At 42.0% G+C, this 18,248-nt stretch overlaps 1 protein-coding gene across 1 annotated transcript in view; it reads left to right on the top strand.

Moving 5' to 3' along the window:
* Positions 1-18,248, top strand: part of slc6a5 (solute carrier family 6 member 5) — a 58,972-nt gene that overhangs the window by 39,100 nt on the left and 1,624 nt on the right. Inside the window, exons 9-12 of the mRNA XM_068046919.1 lie at positions 3,071-3,183; positions 7,458-7,589; positions 9,995-10,094; positions 16,683-16,783. Of these exons, the coding sequence (XP_067903020.1) occupies positions 3,071-3,183; positions 7,458-7,589; positions 9,995-10,094; positions 16,683-16,783 (446 nt within the window). The remainder of the gene's footprint in view (positions 1-3,070; positions 3,184-7,457; positions 7,590-9,994; positions 10,095-16,682; positions 16,784-18,248) is intronic.

The following is an 18,248-nucleotide window of genomic DNA, read 5'->3' as shown; positions in this document are numbered from 1 at the left end:
AGACATGGCTGCACGATCACATAGTTGGGACCTGAATATTGAAGGGTACATGACATTTAGGAAGGATAGGAAGCTAGGAAAAAGTTGAGGGGTGGTTCTGTTAATTAATGATGGTATTAGCACAATAGAGAGGGATGACCTAAGTTCAGGAAACCAGGATGTAGAAACGATTTGGGTCAAGATGAGAAATGATAAAGGCAAGAAGTCACTTGTGGGAGTAGTGTACAGGCCCCATAACAGCAACCACATGGTAGGACGGGGTATAAAGAAGAAATAATGGGAGCTTGTCAGAAAGGTACCATGATAATCATGGGAATTTTAATCTACATATAGACTGAAAAAAATCAGATGGGCAAAGGTAGCCTAAATGAGGAGTGCATAGAATGTTTTTGGGATAATTTCTTGGAACAATGTGTTCTGTATCCAACCAGAGAGCAGGCTATACTAGACCTGGTATTGTGCAACGAGATAGGATTAATTAATGACATCATACTGAAGGCACCCCTAGGCAGCAGCAATCATAATATGATTGAATTTTACATTCAGTTTGAGGGAGAGAAGAGTGGGTCTAAGACTAGTATTTTAAACTTAAATAAGGACAATTATGAAGGCATGAAATCAGAGCTACCTAAAGTGAACTGGCAAAGTAGATTAAGGGATAGGTCAATAGAGATGCAATGGCAGACATTTAAGATGATATTTCAGAATACACAGAATACACATTCCAACTAGAAAGAACAATTCCAAGGGGAGGGTCCACTACCTGTGGTTAACTAAAAAAGTTAAAGATAGCATCAAACTTAAAGAAAAAGCATATAATTGCGCAAAGGTGGGTGGCAGGTCAGAAGATTTTGGACAGAATATAAAAAACAGCAAAGAATGACTAAAATATTAATAAGGAGGGAAAAATTAGAGAAAACTATCCAGAAATATAAAAATGGATGTAGCATTTCTATAGATATTGAAAAAAGAAGAGTTAACAAAGCGAGTGTTGGTCCTATAGAAAGTGAGTCTGGGGAATTAATAATGGAAAATAAGAAGATGGCAGATGAATTAACAGGTATTTTGCATTGGTCTTCACTATAGAGGATACAAGTAACATCCTAGAAATATCTGTAAATCAGGAAATGGAAGGGAGGGAGGAACTCAAGAAAATTAAAATCACTAGGGAAGAGGTACTGAGCAAATTGTTGGAACTGCAGGCTGACAGGTCCCCAGGTCCTGATGGGCTTCATCCTAGGGTCTTAAAAGAAGTGGCTGGTGAGATAGTTAATGCGTTGGTTTTAATTTTCCAAAATTCCCTAGATTCGGGGAAGGAAAGTAGCGAATGTAACTCCTTTATTCAAAAAGGGAGGGAGACAAAAAGCAGGAAACTACAGGCCAGTTAGCTTGACAACTGTCATAGAGAAAATGTTAGACGCTATTGTTAAAGACATTATAGCGGGGCACATAGAAAAATCAAAGTAATCAGGCAGAGTCAACATGGTTTTGTGAAAGGGAAATCATGTTTAACCAATTTATTGGAGTTCTTTGAGGAAGTAACATGTGCTGTGGATGAAGTGGAACTGGTGGATGTACTGTACTTAGATTTCCAAAAGGCATTTGATAAGGTGCCACATCAAAGGTTATTGTGGGAAATAATAGCTCATTGTGGGGGGTGGGGGGTGGTAACAGATGGGCATGGATGGAAGATTGGCTAGCTAATAGGAAACAGAGAGTAGACATAAATGGGTCATTTTCTGGTTGGCAAGATGTAACGAGTGGTGTGCCACAGGGTTCAGTGCTGGGGCCTCAACTTTTTACAATATATATAAATGGCCTGGATGAAGGGACCAAAGGTATGGTTGCTAAATTTGCTGATGAAACAAAGATAGGTAGGAAAGTAAGTTGTGAAGAGGACATAAGGAGGCTACAAAGGGATATAGATAGGTTAAGTGAGTGGGCAAAGATCTGGCAAATGGATTCTAATGTGAGAAAATGTGAAATTATCCATTTTGGCAGGAAGAATAAAAAAGAAGCATATTATCTAAATAGTGAGAGACTGCAGAGCTCTGAGATGCAGAGGGATCTGGGTGTCCTCGTGCATGAATCACAAAATGTTAGTATGTGTCAAGTATTTAGGAAAGCTAATAGAATGTTATTGTTTATTATGAGAGGAATTGAATACAAAAGTAGGAAGGTTATACTTCAGCTATACAGGGCATTGGTGAGAGCACATCTGGAGTACTGTGTACAGTATTGGTCTTTTTATTAAAGGTAGGATGTAAATGCATTGGAAGCAGTTCAGAAAAGGTTTACTAGAATAATGCCTGGAATGAGCGGGTTGTTTTATGAGGAAAGATTGGACAGGCGAAGCTGGTATCTGCTAGAGTTTAGAAGAGTAAGAGGCCACTTGTTTGAAACATATATGATTCTGACGGGTCTTGACAAGGTGGATGTGGAAAGGATGTTTCCTCTTGTGGGAGAATCGAGAACTAGGGGTCACTGTTTAAAAATAAGGGATCGCCCTTTTAAGACAGAGATGAGAAATTATTTCTCTCAGAGGTTCGTGAGTCTTTGGAACACTTTTCTTCAAAAGGCGTTGGAAGCAGAGTCCTTGAATATTTTTAAGGCAGAGGTAGAAAGATTCTTGCTAGGCAAGGGGGTGAAAGGTTCTCACGGGTAGGCGGGAATGTGGAGTTGAGGTTGCAATCAGATCATCCATGATCTTGAATGGTGGAGCAGGCTCGAGAGACAGAGTAGCCTACTCCTGCTGCTATGCGTTCGTATGTTCGTATGTCTGATCTGCAAGACTAATTAATTTTTTTCCACATATCAAATATTTTCCTTGAAGTGTGAATTGGTTGAAAAGTTTAGATCTATACCGCAGATAGGCACAACTCCCACCTGGTGCATTAGTGACCTTAGGAACAGAAATATAGCCAAGGTTAGAAGGGCATCACAATGACAGGCAGAGGTTCTGCCCCAGTGGTGGTGTGCCCCAGTGGGTGGAGAAGCATGTGTGGAAAGTCCAATTCATCATGTGTTGCTGAGGTTATGTTCAACAAGTACAATTCTTTGTGTGTTCCAGGTCCAGGTATTGCATTTGTAGTGTATCCAGAGGCTTTAACCAGGCTTCCTTTATCTCCATTCTGGGCTATAATTTTCTTTTTGATGCTTCTAACACTTGGACTGGACACAATGGTAAGTCTCAGCCCACACAGGATGGGCCTTTTTCATTTACCCAAGCTCTGTATGAATTGCTGTTCTGAGTCTAGGGTTAGACGTTAGTGGAAGACAGCATCAAATGCATGAAATTCACCAAGACTCTGCTCACAGGGCATCATTTCGACATTTTCTTTTTATTGTATTTTTTCCTCTACTAATTTATTTGAGTTTTGTGGTGATCTCTTTTGTTCTTGTGCACACCAAGATGAAGGGTGTCCGTGCCCTCTAATGCATCCCTGCCACACTTTTATTTCGCTCAACAACCATTCTTGCGGTCTTTCTAAATAAAATTTCCAATTAATGCCAATTAAGTTCTGGGCAATTTGCCATACAATGTAATAACCACTAGAAACTCACACCGCTCAAGCTCATTTAACTTGGGGATGCTTAAGATAAGAGACTTTGGAATAAATTCACCAATGCAACAATCACAGCAAGGAAGTATGTTTGAAGAGAGTGTGATTCACTGACTTGAGCTTCCTTCAAACACGGTGTCCTGCTGGGAGTAGAGGATCAGTGAATTTACCATTTTGACCTCAGCAGTTTGGGCTGCATTGAAATTCAGGTCATAAAGATGAAGGGCCACTGTTTTGACTCATTGCACCACCAGTTGTATCAATATGAAACTATAACAATATAACAAAAACAATATATAATATAGCATACTGTATTCAGCTGATTAAATTAAGATTTAAATGAAAAGCACATTTAAATTACTAGTAAATTTCCAGTCAATGCCAAATTCTGGGCAATTTGAAGTATGGTGTTAGAACCATTAGAAACCTGTGGCATTGCTGACGGGACAAACTAGGGCCTGGAATGTGGTTTATTGCCTAACTGTGACAATGAATCAGCTATTGCAATACAGCAAGCTTACTGAAGGAGTACATCACATGGCTGAATTGAGGTAAAAATATTATTTAACTTACTGATACTGAAAGGTATAGGCGTCACAGATTTACCAGTTACAACACTATTTATCTACCACATTGCGACATTTGTTTAAGATATAAGTAACTGTGTTCTTCTCTCTCTGTAACCACTTATCTCCGATTTTGTTTTGTATTTTATTTCTTGCTCAACAACAAGTTGCATTTAAATAAGCGCCTTTAACGTAGTAAAATGTCTCAATGCACTTTACAATAGTGTAGTCAGGCAACAATTGACACTGACTCAGATATTTCACAGTAGATTTGCAGAGGCTTATAGGAGGCAAAACGGGAGGTAATTTTAACCTAATCTGGCTGGTGGGAATGGATTGGGTTTGGGGCAGAAACCCCTTTAACACCCTTCCCGGTTTCAAGCTCCACTGAAGTCAATGAAGTGTAAAATCGAACAGGATGTGAAGCAGGCATCAGACTTGAACCTGACCCCTTCCTGTTGGATGGGTTCGGTTAAAATTGTCTCCAGTTTCAACTATAATCATAAAATAACTGAGAAAAATAAGGAGGTCTTTGGAGCGGAAAGAAGAATGGTAACCAAATGATTACAATGGTTCTATAGCTCTTGCTGAAGATGGTATTGGTGTAGTGCAATCCAAGGAGGCTTCCAGCATTGGAACAGACGTGAATTGCTGTGGTCCAGGGCTGGCTGGCTGGCTGACTGACTCCACTTACACTGTGCACACTTATCACAGGCATCCACCTCTGTCAGACAAGTAGCACAAACCAAATCAATTGATTAACAGGCATTATCATCATATTTTACACCATTTACTTTGAATGCCTTATGGTCAGCACTATGCATTCAGGTTCAGGCCCTACACTCATGGATGAGGGGACAGTCTCCATCCTCTCATGTGCATCGAAGGTCTAAAGGGGAGTTAGCACATTTATAAATCTAGGTTCAATGTCAACAAATAACACAATACTGGAAATCAGAAGCAAAAAAGCAGAAAATGATGGAAACACTCAGCTGCTCAGGCTGCCATTCATCAGTAATATGTGCCTATTTGGACAAAGGGTCCACTGGTGACATCAACTCCTATCTGTCCATTAAGGCTGCCAGATCAGCCCAAGTGTTTCTAGCATTTTATTTATTTTATTTAGAGATACAGCACTGAAACAGGCCCTTTGGCCCACCGAGTCTGTGCCGACCATCAACCACCTATTTATACTAATCCTACATTAATCCCATATTCCGACCACATCCCCAACTTCCCTCAATTCCCCTACCTATACTAGGGGCAATTTATAATGGCCAATTTACCTATCAACCTGCAAGTCTTTGGCTGTGGGAGGAAACCGGAGCACCCGGTGAAAACCCACGTGGTCACAGGAAGAACTTGCAAACTACGCACAGGCAGTACCCAGAATTGAACCCGGGTCACTGGAGCTGTGAGGCTGCGGTGCTAACCATTGTGCCGCCCAATTTTGTGCCTTTTTGTCCCAGTTCTCAATATTACCCTCACCACAGAAGCAGCATTTGAATTGTATATATAAAGTGTTACGACAGAGGCAGGAGGAGTGCACTGTTTTTTCTCATTCCATTTCTCCACAGGTCACAACATATATTTAAATTTTCACACTTACCGTTACGGTCAATCATATTCTCTATTTTTCCCAGAATAAAACACACTAAACAGGTTTCTTTAATAAACAACAAAATTATAAGTTTATTATAAAACAAGTCTTAACCAATAATGAAATAAACCATATACACACAAATTGAAATGTTAAAGCACCTTATTTATCTTAGACCCTCACACGCACCCACATATATATATGCCCCTGTTAACCTGGAAAATTAAAAGGGATTTTTGTTTATAGCACTGTTACAAAGAAAAAAACATTTAGACAGAATACTTGGTTTTGGTTTGACATCCCAAATGCGTATAAATGGCTGTCACTGGGATCTTCCTAGAACAGTTCTTTCTAGGCAATGTTGAAGATCGGTTTGGGTAGGCTTTCCAGGAAATGTAGCTACAGATGCTTCAGATAAGTCTTACAGCAGAAATGTGTCAACAAGGTTTCAATTCCCACACATTCAATATGTAGGGTTTCTTCAAATGCAGTTGGAAATAGAAAACTGACACCCTGTATGCAGGGTTTCTTTTCAAGAGAGAGAGAGCTGGGCCTTCTTTGGCAGGCAAAAAACAACTATTCGTTGTCACAGTTCAACCTGAAACTGAAAACAGTCAGAAGCCAAGCCTCCTGTCCTCTATAAATCTTGACCTGTCACTTCTTCGTAAACATCTCCCCAAGTCAAAACACACCCTGCTGGGTGATTATCCATGGCAGGTGCCTTCCAGTAAGTCTTGTTTACAAGCCAAATCCAGGAACCTTCTGGTGACCTCTTTTTTTAAAAAAAAAACACGTTCAGCATCTCTTCAGGATTCCAGATGAATCAATGCCCATAATTCAACTATAAGTCCTTAAAACATATTTTACTAAAAAAAGAAGCAATCTTGTAATAAGAGAAAGAAGAAAGGAAGAACTTGCATTTTATAGCGCCATTCACAGCCTCAGGACACCCCAAAGCGTTTTACAGTTAATGAGGTACTTTTGAAGTGCAGTCACTGTCACAATGTAGGAAAACACTGACAAAAAGACAGGGGTAGATTTTCTACGTGCCCAGTGAATGTAAACCTGGCGGTGAGATCACCAGCACTTTACAGTAATTGCACAACTTTCATTTCCACTGATTTCAATGATTCCCATAATGCCGATCTGCAATGCAGATTTAAAACCAGGCGGCAAGTTGAAAATTGACCTTACACTTTCATCTAATTTTACTTTAACCATTCCAAGTGTCACCTTCAGAGATTATGGTCTAAGTGAGTGTTGTCTTTACACTAAAATAAAAGCAAAATACTGCGGATGCTGGAAATCTGAAATAAAAACAAGAAATGCTGGAACCACTCAGCAGGTCTGGCAGCATCTGTGGAAAGAGAAGCAGAGTTAACGTTTCGGGTCAGTGACCCTTCTTTGGAACTAGCAAATATGAGAAATGTCAAAGGTTATAAGCAAGTGAGGCGGGGGTGGGGCAAGAGATAACAAAGATTGGATAAGGCCACATAGCTGACCAAAAGGTCATGGAGCAAAGGCAAACAATATGTTAATGGTGTGTTGAAAGACAAAGCATTAGTACAGATAGGGTGTTAATGGACTGAAGATTGAACAGCAGCAAGTACAAACATGCCAGATTTGATTGGCTCTAAACAGCAGAAAATGTCCAAAATTGAATAACAGTAAAGGTCAGAATTTTACAATTATATGTATAACATATCTATTTTTCCAATTAAATTCAAGTTTGCAACCATTGAGACTATTGTGACTTCAGTCGTGGATGAATTCCCTGGATACCTGCGACCTAAGAAGCCACTGTTCACGTTAGTCTGCTGTGTGGTTTTCTTCTTCATGGGCATTCCCATGGTAACCCAGGTAAGATATCGTTCTAATTCCAGGGAATAATGATGTTTACACCAAAGCTCAGCAGCCAGAAATTCCTCAATTTGTTCCTTTTTGAGCACCACAAGAAGTGAAAACATGTTGCGAGGTCAGGGAATGGTTACATACCACTATGTCCTGGGCATCACCATATCCTTCATCCTCTTAAAGCAAGCCTTACACTGCTAAGCCTTCACATTGCACTCTTGGAAAGAGTGCCTACAACTCCTCTAACGCATATCCAATTGCACTGTTAAGCCCAAAACATCTTCCTCCACATCCTCAAACACTCACATCTTTCATTTTGCCTTTCATATCACAATTGCCACACACTCCTTAACTGGTAGCCTTACCGCCACATACACACACAACCTTTCAAGCCCTAGTTCGCAATCAAAGAAATGGTTTGAAATACACTGGTGATTTGTCTTATGATTTGTTAGTTATGAACGTTACAGTAAGTCATAAAACAGTCCATTCAGTAGGCTCAGACATCCACACACAGGTGACAGTTCCTGGCAAGGTCCTGCTGGGCCAAAGAGATGGGCTCTTGTGTCATCTGGCTGAGTGTGTAGAAGAAGCCATGCTGTCATTCCGGGCAATCAGCTGAAGATGGCAACCTGCAGTATATACCCTCTGATGCCCCTGGCCAAGACAAGTGAGGCATGACCTAATTTGCATCACAAATGAGCTGGACATGCTGAGAATAAATCTCCTTATTCACATACATCAGCTGATGCTGAGTTGGTGCTTTCAGTGCATACCTTTGTGGTACCTTGCTCCCTCTATTCTGGTTACAGTGTCAGTATACATTAGCAACCAGAGCACTGCTTTTCCTTATATTGTTCAGGATTCAGACATATTTGTGCAGCACTCATATTTTCATTGATTACTGATTCATTTTAAGCTGACTGAAGACACGCTAAGGAGGAATACAAACAGACTTGGGTGAAGATGCTTAAACTTTCAGCCCATCTTCCTGTAGTTAAAAGGCTTTAGCACCCAGTGATAAGGTGCTCTTATCGAAGAGACCTAAAGATCAAGTAACTCAAAATGTTAGCGATTTTGTATGAGTTAATTAAGGATAGCCAGCAGATTTGTGCTTGACTAATTTAATTGAATGTTTTGATAAAGTAACAGAGAAGGTTGATGAAGGGAATGCAGTGGATGCTGTATATATGGATTTTAAGAAAGCGTTTCACAAAGTACCACATAAAAGGCAGGTTTACAAAATTGAGGCTCATGGAATAGGAAGGTTAGTGTCCAATTGGGTAAAAAATTGTCTTAAGGACAGAAAACAATGAATCTTGGTAAATTTCTTTTTCAGATTCAGTGGTGTTCCCCAAGGGTCAGTACTGAGATGACTTCTTTTTTGATATATATAAATGACTTGGATATTGGAATGGAGAGTAACATTTCAAAATTTGCTGATGATACCAAACTTGGAGGTGTAGCAGACATTGAGGATGATACCAATCTACTGCAACAGGATTATAGATAGGCTAGCAGAATGAGCAGACAAGTGGCAGATGGAATTTAATAATTTAATACAGAGAAGTGTGAGGTGATGCATTTTGGCAGAAAGGATAGAAAGAGGCAATATAGATTTAATGGCACAGTTCTAAAGCAAGTACAAGAACAGAAGGAGTTGGGGGTTCACGTGCATAGATCTTTGAAGGTAGTAGGAGTAGTTAGCAAAGCATATGGGATCTTGGGCTTCATAAATAGCAGTGTTGTGTCCAAAAGCTGGGAAGTAATGCTGAGCTGTTATAAAGCTCTGGTTAGGCCACAACTAGAGTATTGCATCCAGTTCTGGTCACCACACTTTAGGAAGGCTGTGAGGGTCCTTGAAAGGGTGCAGAGGAGATTTATCAGAATGGTTCCAGGGATGAGAGATATTAGCTACAAGGTTAGGTCGGAGAAGCTGGAGTTGTTCTCCTTAGAGCAAAGGAGATTGAGGGATGATTTGATAGCGGTGTACAAGATTATGATAAGGTAGGCAAAGAAAATCTGCTCCCAATAGTTGATGGTACAAGGACTAGGGGACACAGACATAAGGTTTTGGGCAAGAGATGCAGGGGGTGGTGTGAGGAAGAGCTTTTTTTACATAGCGAGTGATAATGACCTGGAACTCGTTGCCTAAGATGGTGGTGGAAGCGGAGACGATGAATGATCTCAAAAGGAAAATAGATGGGCACTAGAGGGAAGTAAACTTCGAGGGCTATGGGGATAAAGCAGGGGAATGGGACTGATTGGATTGCTCTACAGAAAGCCAGCATGGACTTGATGGGCCGAATGGCCTTCTTCTGTGCCATAATGACGTTATGACTCTAATTTTAACATTGTAGTTAAACTTTTGCACAATCCAAAATGTTTACTAATTTATTTTGTGATATTAGAGTGGGATCTACATGCTGCAGCTGGTAGACACATACGCAGCCTCCTATTCCCTCGTCATTATTGCAATATTTGAACTGGTCGGAGTTTCATATATATACGGTAAGACCAATCTATTTGAGTTTTATTTTTAGTTGGTACAATTCCTGCAAAACCATTAAGCTTCCTCAATCAATATTTTGTGAAATCCATATCAATGTTTGTATACATCTGTTTACACAAGGGTAATTGAATTGAGCATAATTCCATAACATAACGCAAAGTTAGTCGATTTAGCATTTTGCTCAGAGTTTTTCCTTTTGCCAGCATGAGTGGCACATCCCATGCTGGCTAATTAGATACTTTGATAACTTTTTCAGTAGCATTATGAGAGAAATCCACATTAGAAAGCCAGTTAATGACACATTGCCCCAGATAATGCTTGTTTTACTGTTTAACATCATAATTATAATATATCAACCCACACACTTTCACTTAATCCTCTATCTGAAGGCAAAGCAGTTTTGACTTTTGACAACTGATTGCTGGAATCATGTTGTGCATAATGTAATGGTTGTGGTGAATTATTGCACTGATTTTCTTCTGTTCGGAGCTGTAGTTGAAACGATATTTCTGTGTACGTCAGCTTAGCTCAATGGTTGTACTCTCACTTCTGAGCCAGACGAACATAAGTTCAAGCCCTACTTTGGAGACTAGGACACATAACCTAGGCTGTTAGTTTAGTGTATTATGGAAGAAAAGAGGTTGCATTATTAGATGAGACATTAAACTGAATACCTATATAGGTGGACATAAAGGATCCCTTGATAGTGTTAAAGAAAAGCAAATCTGCTGCCTTAATCAAATTATTAACCTATTACAACATAACAAAATAGATTAACTGTTCACTTAACACATTTGCTGTGTGTGGGATCTTGCTATGTGCAAATGGGTGCTGCGTTTCCAGAGCATTTCAGTGACTGTGAGATGATTTAAGGCATTTGAAGGACAAGAAAGCACTATCTAAATGAAATTACTTGCTTGTTTATTTAACATTTTTAAAAATTCATTCATGGGATGTGGGCGTCACTGACTAGGCCAGCATTTATTGCCCATCCCTAATTGCCCTCGAGAAGGTGGTGGTGAGCTGCCTTCTTGAACCACTACAGTCCATGTGGGGTAGGAAGGGAGTTCCAGGATTTTGACCCATGACAGTGATGGAATGGCGATATAGTTCCAAGTCAGGATGGTGTGTGGCTTGGAGGGGAACTTGCAGGTGGTGGTGTTCCCAACCATTTGCTGCCCTTGTCCATCTAGGTGGTAGAGGTCGCAAGTTTGGAAGGTGCTGTCTAAGGATCCCTGGTGCATTGCTGCAGTGCATCTTGTAAATGGTACACACTGCTGCCACTGTGCGTCGGTGATGGAGGGAGTGAATGTTTGTAGATGGGGTGCCAATCAAGCGGGCTGCTTTGTCCCGGATGGTGTCGAGCTTCTTGAGTGTTGTTGGAGCTGCACCCATCCAGGCAAGTGGAGAGTATTCCATCAGACTGCTGACTTGTGCCTTGTAGATAGTGGACAGGCTTTGGGGAGTCAGGAGATAAGTTACTCGCCGCAGGATTCCTAGGCTCTGACCTGCTCTTGTAGCCATCGTATTTATATGGCTTCTCCAGTTCAGTTTCTGGTCAGTGGTAACCCGCAGGATGTTGCTGGTGGGGGATTAAGCGATGGTAATGCCATTGAATGTCAAGGGGAGATGGTGAGATTCTCTTTTGTTGGAGATGGTCATTGCCTGTCACTTGTGTGGTGTGAATGTTACTTGCCGCTTGTCAGTCCAAGCCTAGATATTGTCCAGGTCTTGCTGCATTTCTACATGGACTGCTTCAGTATCTGAGGAGTCGCGAATGGTGCTGAACATTGTGTAATCATCAGCGAACATCCCCACTTCTGACCTTATGATTGAAGGAAGGTCATTGATGAAGCAGCTGGAGATGGTTGGGCCTAGGACACTACCCTGAGGAACTCCTGCAGTGATGTCCTGGAGCTGAGATGATTGACCTCCAACAACCACAACCATCTTCCTTTGCGCTAGGTATGACTCCAACCAGTTTCCCCCCCTGATTTCCATTGACTTCAGTTTTGCTAGGGCTCCTTGATGTCATACTCAGTCAAATGCTGCCTTGATGTCAAGGGCAGTCACTCTGACCTCATCTCTTGAGTTCAGCTCTTTTGTCCATGTTTGAACCAAGGCTGTAATGAGGTCAGGAGCTGAGTATCACTGAGCAGGTTATTGCTAAGCAAGTGCCGCTTGATAGCACTGTCGACGACACCTTCCATTACTTTACTGATGATTGAGAGCAGACTGATGGGGCGGTAATTGTCCAGGTTGGACTTGTTCTACTTTTTGTGTACAGGACATACCTGGGCAATTTTCCACATTGCCGGGTAGATGCCAGTGTTGCAGCTGACTCGAACAGCTTGGCCAGGGGTGCGGCAAGTTCTGGAGCACAGGTTATCAGTACTATTGCTGGAATGTTGTCAGGGCCCTTAGCATTTGCAGTATTCAATGCCTTCAGTCGTTTCTTGATATCACGCGGAGTGAATCGAATTGGCTGAAGACTGGCATCTATGATGCTGGGGATTCAGGAGGAGGCCGAGATGGATCATCAACTCGGCACTTCTGGCTGAAGATTGTTGCAAATGCTTCAGCCTTATCTTTTGCACTGATGTGCTGGGCTCCCCCATCATTGAGGATGGGGATATTTGTGGAACCACCTCCTCCAGTTAGTTGTTTAATTGCCCACCACCATTCACGACTGGATGTGGTAGGACTGCAGAGCTTAGATCTGATCCGTTGGTTCTGGGATCGCTTAGCTCTCTCTATTGCATGCTGCTTAGTCAGTTTGGCACACAAGTAGTCCTGGCTTGTAGCTTCATCAGGTTGACACCTCATTTTGAGGTTTGCCTGGTGCTGGTCCTATCATGCCCTCCTGCATTCTTTATTGAACTAGGGTTGGTCTCCCAGCTTGATGGTAATGGTAGAGTGGGGGATATTGCATGAGGTTACAGATTGTGGTTGAATACAATTTGGCTGCTGCTGATGGATCACAGTGCCTCATGGATGCCCAGTTTTGCATTGCTAGATCTGTTTGAAATCTATCCCATTTAGCACGGTGGTGGTGCCGCACAACACAATGGAGGGTATCCTCAATGTGAAGGCATGACTTCGTCTCCATAAGGACTGTGCGGTGGTCACTCCTACCAATACAGTCATGGACAGATGCATCTGCGACAGGCAGATTGGTGAGGACGAGGTCAAGTATGTTTTTCCCTCACCACCTGCCACAGACCCAGTCTAGCAGCTATGTCCTTTAGGACTTGGCTAGCTGTGGTGCTACCAAGCCACTCTTGGTGATGGACATTGAAGTACCCCACCCAGATTACATTCTGCACCCTTGCCACCCTCAGTGCTTCCTCCAAGTGGTGTTCAACATGGAAGAATACTGATTCATCAGCTGAAGGAGGGGGATAGGTGGTAATCAGCAGGAGGTTTCCTTGCCCTGTTTGAACTGATGCCATGAGACTTCATGGGGTCCAGAGTCGATGTTGAGGACTCCCAGGGCAACTCCCTCCTGACTGTATACCGCTGTGCCACCACCAGTGGGACAGGACATACCTGGGGAATGTGATGGCGGTGTCTGGGACATTGTCTGTAAGGTATGATTCCGTGAGTATGACTATGTCAGGCTGTTGCTTGTCTGTGGAACAGCTCTCCTAACTTTGGCACAAGCCCCCAGATGTTAGTAAAGCAGACTTTGTAGGGTCAACAGGGCTGGGTTTGCCATTGTCGTTTCCAGTGCCTAGGTCGATGCCAGGTGGTCCATCTGGTTTCATTCTTTAGTGACTTCGTAGCAGTTAGATACAACTGAGTGCTTGCTAGGCCATTTTAGAGGGCATTTAAGAGTCAACCACATTGCTGTGGCTCTGGAATCACATGTAGGCCAGACCAGTTAAGGACAGCAGATTTCTTTCCCTAAAGGGCCTTAGTGAACCAGATGGGCTTTTACAACAATTGACAATTATTTCATGGCCATCATCAGACCAGGTTTTAATTCCAGATTTATTAATTGAATTCAAATTCCACCTTCTGCTGTGGTGGGATTTGAAACCATGTCCCCAGCTCAATACCCCGGGTTTATACCTAGTGACAATATGCCACCGCCTCCCCCATTATATTAGTCTTAATCATATATGCAATGTTAAAATGTTATAATTTAAATGAAGCAAGTTTCAAGTGTGTGTTTAGGCAATACTGTAACACATTGCCTTGATTTTAACTTGGGCTGGGAATTCGGGCGGGATGTGTGGTCTGAGGTGGGTGACAAATGGGCTAGCTCTTGGATCTCATTAACATGTTAGAAACTGAGCCCACTCAAAGCTGGTGATCATGATGTAGGAGAGAGTCAGAATTGGTGGGGGAGACAGGTCACAGCTGCGGCCCACAGAAATAGTCTCTGGATGGTAACTAAAGAATTGGGGGGGGCTGGGGAACGGTGTCAGTGGAGTTGTTGGGGGTGTGGAACTGTGGGAGTGAGGGGAAGATGGCATGGAATTGGGAAACTCCATGATCAGGGATTGGAGAAGCCTGGAGTAGGACAGGTCCAAGATATCCTTAGGGTGCCAGGAAGTGCACCTGCTGATCCTGCTAGCCTGCAAGGCACCTTTAGATATGAAGAAAAAGGTTAAACTTACCTGCACCTGTAGGAAGGACCCTGGTTACTGTCAGCTTTTGTTGAGGGGGTGGGGACAGCGTAGTGCTTCGTTGGACTCATGGTTAAAATGGTATGCCCATTCTGAAGAAATTATCAAGCCATGACTTTGACATTTAAATTAGACCCAGCTCATCTAGGACTGACTAAAATGGTTTGGGGGGGAGGGGGGGGAGTACGTGCGGCTGGCGGTGGTGGGGGTGTGGGTGGTGGTGCGGAAAAGTGTTGGGAATGTAGGTTGGTGTAGAGGGGTGCACGGGCAGGGGAGGTTACTATATCCCCTGTAGTTTCCAGCAGAATTAGCAGACAATGGGCTAGAAATTTGTCTTGCATGGTGGTGCAAAATTGGTGATATCAGGTGGGCTGGCTGTTATACACAGCACCCGATATTCAGTTCTATTGGATGCAATGCACCTGTTTATTCAAAATTGTAAATCAGGGAGACATGGCACTGTGTACCACAGGGTGGTGCTCTTTATGCAAACATCTATCCTGAACTGCAAAAGCTGGAGACTGACTTGGAGAATAGGGAAAACAATGAAACTGTAACAAACTGACATTCACAACCGAGGCCTAGATATTTAAATAGGTTTTTGCAATTTATAGTAATCACCCTACATTATATACATAGCAGTTATTTTTGCAGATGAGACACTGATATTTCACTGTAGCAAAAATGAAAATGAATTTAGATATGTGTAAATCCCTCTCCATATTGCTGCACTCTCAACAAGGACCACTATCATTGTGAAAGCATCTGCACCATGGCCAAGCTATTTATATCTCAGGGCATAAAAGCATTTGAACTCAGAGCTCTTCAGAAGGCAATGACAAATGTACAGAATTGGAGCTCAATCCGGAAAAGTCTTCTGAAAGATGAAGAGAAAAGTAATCATATTTGCAGCCCTGAATCAGGAATCCTACAGTAATCACATTAGCACTGTACAAACTGGCCAATAGTCATGTTATTGAAAGCACAAGAAACTTGCTTTTCACACGTTTAAGCAGATGTTTAATCAATACATATTGGCTCGCCACTGGATTCATTTCTCCACCGAGAAAGAACTCACAACTGAAACACACACGGATTATGAGTTCTTTTACACTTGTGAAATAAACCCAATAAGACATCACTCATGGAGCAATAGCCTCCATTCTCTATATTAGAAATGCAATAAGTACAGCCACATGCCTATAGATAGAACAGGCCTATATTCCAGTCATACCGCATATACCAGCAGTTGCCTATAGCAGTATCGAAAAGGGACAGCACCAAATTACGCTGCCCCACTCATAACATCCTGTTGGAGGGAAGTGCAGCTTGGCTGCTCCATGCTTAAATGCACAGATAGAACAGTGAAATGCTTTAAAAGATATCAATGAATAAACTGACTTGACTGGTCTTTAAATGACAATTAAAAGCAGTAAATACACTCTGGTGGGGACTGCCTGGCTTTTTGTTTTAGACCTCAGTTTAAAAGCTTCAAAAGTTGTCTTTATACTGGTTGGAATTCTACTGCAGCAACTACAGTGGTGAAATAATGTGGTACTACTCGGAGGCAGTCTTGCACCTAATATCTAATACTGGACTGACTCTGGTTTGACTGCAATTACACTGAATATTTGCATCATTTTGAAGCTGCTACTATGCAGCAACCCAAAGTGGCAGCAGTGTAGCTGCCAAAATTCAATGTATGTAAGATGTTTGAATTTCATACTGGTGGGCAATTTTTGTTTCACTAAAGCAGTCCCCTTGTTATATTATCTCCTGCCTCCTGCCAAACAGAGAGCAATTCAGAGAGGCAGGAATACATGAAAAAGTAATGATTGACAATTGCTTTCACCACGCACCACCAATCCCACACCTCCCCACCCCCCTTCCATACACACCTCCCACACCCCCAAAAAAAGGATGACAGTTAATATTGTATTTTTATGCTAACAGGCTTGAACCGATTTTGTGAAGATATTGAGATGATGATTGGATTTCAGCCTAGCTATTTCTGGAGAATTTGCTGGGCCTTTGTCACCCCTACAATCCTTACAGTATGTATCACATCTTCTAATACTGCCATGTGTTTCATTAGCCAATTTCAATACCAGACACTGAGAAATAACTTGCTGAAATGTTGCACCCTTTTTGTGCTGTATAGAAGTCTACATGATATAGGAAAATAGGAATTGCTAAAAAAAAAGGACTAAGGTCAACAGGGATAGACACCAACATGTTGCACCTTGGATATTTGACAAAATTATTGACTCAGCCATGGACATGGGGGCAATTAATCTGTATATAAAGTGTATAGCTATCAAAACACTATCTGATTTAAAACTCATTTCTCCCTATTTAGTGAGATATCTGGCATTGTTTTTGCTTGCATAAGTAGTCAATGTCTGCCCACACAATTGATGTAGTGATATGGAAAATCCAGATCGTGTCCATCTGTCTGGAGTGATCTTGATCTCTTTCTATCCCCTCTCGTTCTCTCTCTCCCTCTCTGTGCCAATCCCTATCCCCTCTATATAGCCATCTCTAACCCTTCTCTCTCTCTCCTCTCTCTCTCACTCCCCCCTCTCCTTGTCGCTCTCTCTCTCTTTGACCATTGCTGAGACCAGGAACAGCAATTTCTGAACTTCAGACAGATTCGGGTTTTCCGGCGGGCTTTTAAAATATAATCGGAACCACCAGAAAACCCCGAATCTGCCTGAAGTTCAGAAGCACTGTTCCCTCTCTCTGCACCTGTCAGCTGTCAGCTGTGAAACTGATTTTTAGAAAAAGCCCGTCTGAAGAAGCCAATGGGAAATTTCTCGTCCCTGAAATTAGCAGTCATGGACCCCAAAATATCTTACCATGGACACTGGTCTCCATGCACTGACATGTTGCTGATCCCTGAAGGTCAATCTACTTTACCTTCTACCATCTTGGTAGTTGCATGATACAATGCTCATGCGGTTGTTGACTAATCATAAGCAATCAATCCTTATCAATTATTCTACAGCAGACCCAGATAAGATGGAAGGAAAACTCCAGTGGTGGAGAGATTTGGCAAGGTCACCTGTTTCTCCCAAGTATGATACACTCAGCATTAGGGTTATTAGTCCAGACTTTAGTGATGGTATAGGGAACATGTCTGATGCTGGACAATTCAGTTGTAGTTTTCAGTATTTAGTACTCTTCATCTTCCCCTTTTAGATCTTTCATGTTGTCTTCCATTATCATGCTTCCTTTTTCAATTTACAAGGATATAGCGTTTTTACAACAATAACTTGCATTGCTATAGCAGCTTTAATTTCGTAAAATGTCCCAAAGTGCATCACAGGAGCATAGTCAGACAAAAATTGGCAATGAGCCAAAGAAAAGAGATTCGTACAAGTGACCAAATACCTCACCAAAGAGGTACGTTTTAAGTAGCATCCTAAAGGAGGAGAGAGAGAGGCGGAAAAGAGTTCTAGGGAGGGAATTCCAGAGTTTAGGGCCTATATTGACAGAACAATGTGACATATCACCTTG

The sequence above is a fragment of the Heterodontus francisci genome, chromosome 14 (genome assembly GCF_036365525.1).
Source record: "Heterodontus francisci isolate sHetFra1 chromosome 14, sHetFra1.hap1, whole genome shotgun sequence".
Classification (NCBI taxonomy): domain Eukaryota; kingdom Metazoa; phylum Chordata; class Chondrichthyes; order Heterodontiformes; family Heterodontidae; genus Heterodontus; species Heterodontus francisci.
Note: the sequence above shows the minus strand (reverse complement) of the source record. Positions and strands in the feature narration are given on the sequence as shown.